Below are 2450 nucleotides of genomic sequence, written 5' to 3'. Positions count from 1 at the left end.
CTTCACAAGCTCTCACGTACATGAACAAACAAATAAACCATTTTGCTAGGATTATCAACAGCTTTATTGCCCACTTTGAGATTTTGTTTACCCTATCGTAGTCTAGTGGGGCAAAATGCCTCGTTGGGACGGTATATCCTTAACCCCTTGGACGCGGAGGGGTGACAGGGATAGGCTAAACAAAATCCTTATACCCTCCCGGAGGGTATAAGGATTTTACTTGATTAAAGTAAGACATATTTTAGCGAAGAAGTTAAACGCACCTTTTTTGACGAGATTGTTGCTAAGCTCCTCGGTGATTATTCTGGTATAGGGGCTTGATATGATCTGCGGAAAAAAATCCCCCAATCAGCTGTTTGCTAGTCTATTTATGCAACTCCGACATTTAGAGACCAGCAGGAGAGGCCACTCATTGACCACCGCATCAACACAGCACAAAGATAGCGATGGCTGGCAGGACGGACACGACAGAGCGCCCCAAGAGAGACTAACAGGGGCATTGGCAACTACGTAGAAGGTGTTCTTAGCAAGATGAGTGACTTATTTGTGCTACCATGTGTTGTAATGCAGCTATATGTATTTCCCTACGGCTTAGCTAGGCTACGATCGCGAATATGACTTGCTTTTGGAGCGAACAGGCCATTCTGCCACAGGATGTGCCATATCTGGGCACAGGTCATGCCCTCGTTTGCTTGGTGTCCCCGCACCTTGTTGCAGAGTGTCACCTGCCCCTTCTTGCCTTCGGAGCACTTCGCGCAATAGAATGTAGACGTTCCACCCCTCTTCTTGCCTGTCGGTTTGTAGTAGGAGCAGACCTTGTATTGCCTTTGGCGCAAACGATGGACACCGTTGTTTAGACGGGTGTCGGTAGTTTGGACGAGGGAATGGTTACCTTGGATGGCCCTAGCAAGGCCGCGCACATCGACGATCAGCTGGAATCGTGCAACGCAGCCCCCTTTTGTGCCTTTGATAAGGACGATCCTGCAATCCTTGGTATTGTATATCCTGTCAAATGCAGTAGCCGATGACTATTTCTGCCATACTTTCACACCCAAAATCATTCTACACTGCCTTTGACCAAACTAGATCGTCTTCGACTTAAGAACGCGCTAAAGGCGCGCTCTTATTTTCCCGCTCCCAGCCCCCGGGAGATTTTTCTGCATGACTGGTCTCCCAAAATCATCGACAGCTTTAAGTGGGAGCGAGAGAACTTGGAGACGCGCTTCAAGGGCGAATGGTTTCGTGTATTATGGATTTTTAAAGTTTCGATAGGTAATGTGGACAACCCAAACTTGTTTGGGATGATTCAATGCACCTCATACGTGGGATTTCTCCCAGATTAAAAAAAAATTTGGTCGTAGCTGGGAATACATGTACTGTACAGGTTTCTGTTCGTTTCAATTAAACTGCGTCTATCACTTGGAAATCATGTAGCATGTTCCGATTGTTTAGTAGTGATCCCTGCCCGCGGAGCTTGGTTAAAGACGTTCAAGGTTTAAGACAGCACTTGTGGGTCGGCGCAGACTACTTCTTAGACGCCTTAGAGTGTGTTTGTGTGGTGGTGAGCAGATCTCTTCTTTCTCTTCTTACTTGATTTGCCCTGATTCTGCTTACCACTTTGCTGTTGGCTCTCTTTTCGCTGGCGTCGGCACTCATACGCATAATGTCCGAGTTTGCCACAATTATGGCAGTCAATTTCCGAACGAGGACGTTTTGGCTGACCTCTGCCTCCTCCACGACCCCATTTCCGTTTATTGACGAACGACACGTTCTTTTCCTCGGACAGCGATCCTCCAAGCTGTGCTCCACCATTCCCATCCTGAAAATTTGCTTTCTTTCGTGCCTTAGTCTCTTTCACCGCTTTAGCCTGATTCAGACGCTCTTCACGACCGGTGAGCTTGATTTTCACTTGCTGTAGAGAGATGTCATCTAAATTGTCGTAGGTTTCAACCATACTCTCATAAGTATCACCAAGACCAGTCAATAAAGCAGTTATAACTTCTCTATCCGAAACTTCCTCATGCATCAGCGTTAATTCCTGTCGAATGGCCTCAACTCTGTGAATATAATCACGGATCGATTCATTTTCCGGATCAAATTCGACATTTAGAAGCTCTCGACGCTTGAACATTCCTACTGCTTAGGACTTCTTCTCGAAATCATCAACCAGTGCAGCCCACTTGACCTGAGGACGCTTCAAATGTGCTAATCGGACTCGAGTTTCATCATCCAACGTATTCGTGAGGATATCATTCAGCACCAGCACCTTGTTCCGATATTCTTTGCGGTCTGCTTCGTAGCTCTAAACTCCCCTTCTCTCAGTTAAACGGTATAACATTCAAGATAACCAAGCTGTTGAGAGCACAAAAAAACCGGGCAAATACCCCCGCCCTCCAAAGAAGCTCTTTGACCTAAAGCACGGAAGACCAGATAGTGTGATCTATCGCAAC

General features: G+C 46.5%; 1 protein-coding gene across 1 annotated transcript; it reads right to left on the bottom strand.

The window, feature by feature from the left end:
• Positions 1–1586: 1586 nt before the first annotated feature.
• On the bottom strand, positions 1587–2163 carry PITG_22506 (uncharacterized protein; the record flags this gene model as incomplete). Its single annotated transcript, XM_002909732.1, has 3 exons — positions 1587–1609; positions 1681–2055; positions 2148–2163. 3 exons carry the CDS (start codon positions 2161–2163, stop codon positions 1587–1589), a joined length of 414 nt encoding a protein of 137 aa, XP_002909778.1.
• Positions 2164–2450: the final 287 nt, after the last annotated feature.

Source organism: Phytophthora infestans, genomic scaffold, assembly GCF_000142945.1.
Source record: "Phytophthora infestans T30-4 supercont1.3652 genomic scaffold, whole genome shotgun sequence".
In the NCBI taxonomy this organism is placed as follows: Eukaryota; Oomycota; class Peronosporomycetes; order Peronosporales; family Peronosporaceae; genus Phytophthora; species Phytophthora infestans.
This window is presented reverse-complemented; position numbering and strand designations above follow the sequence as displayed.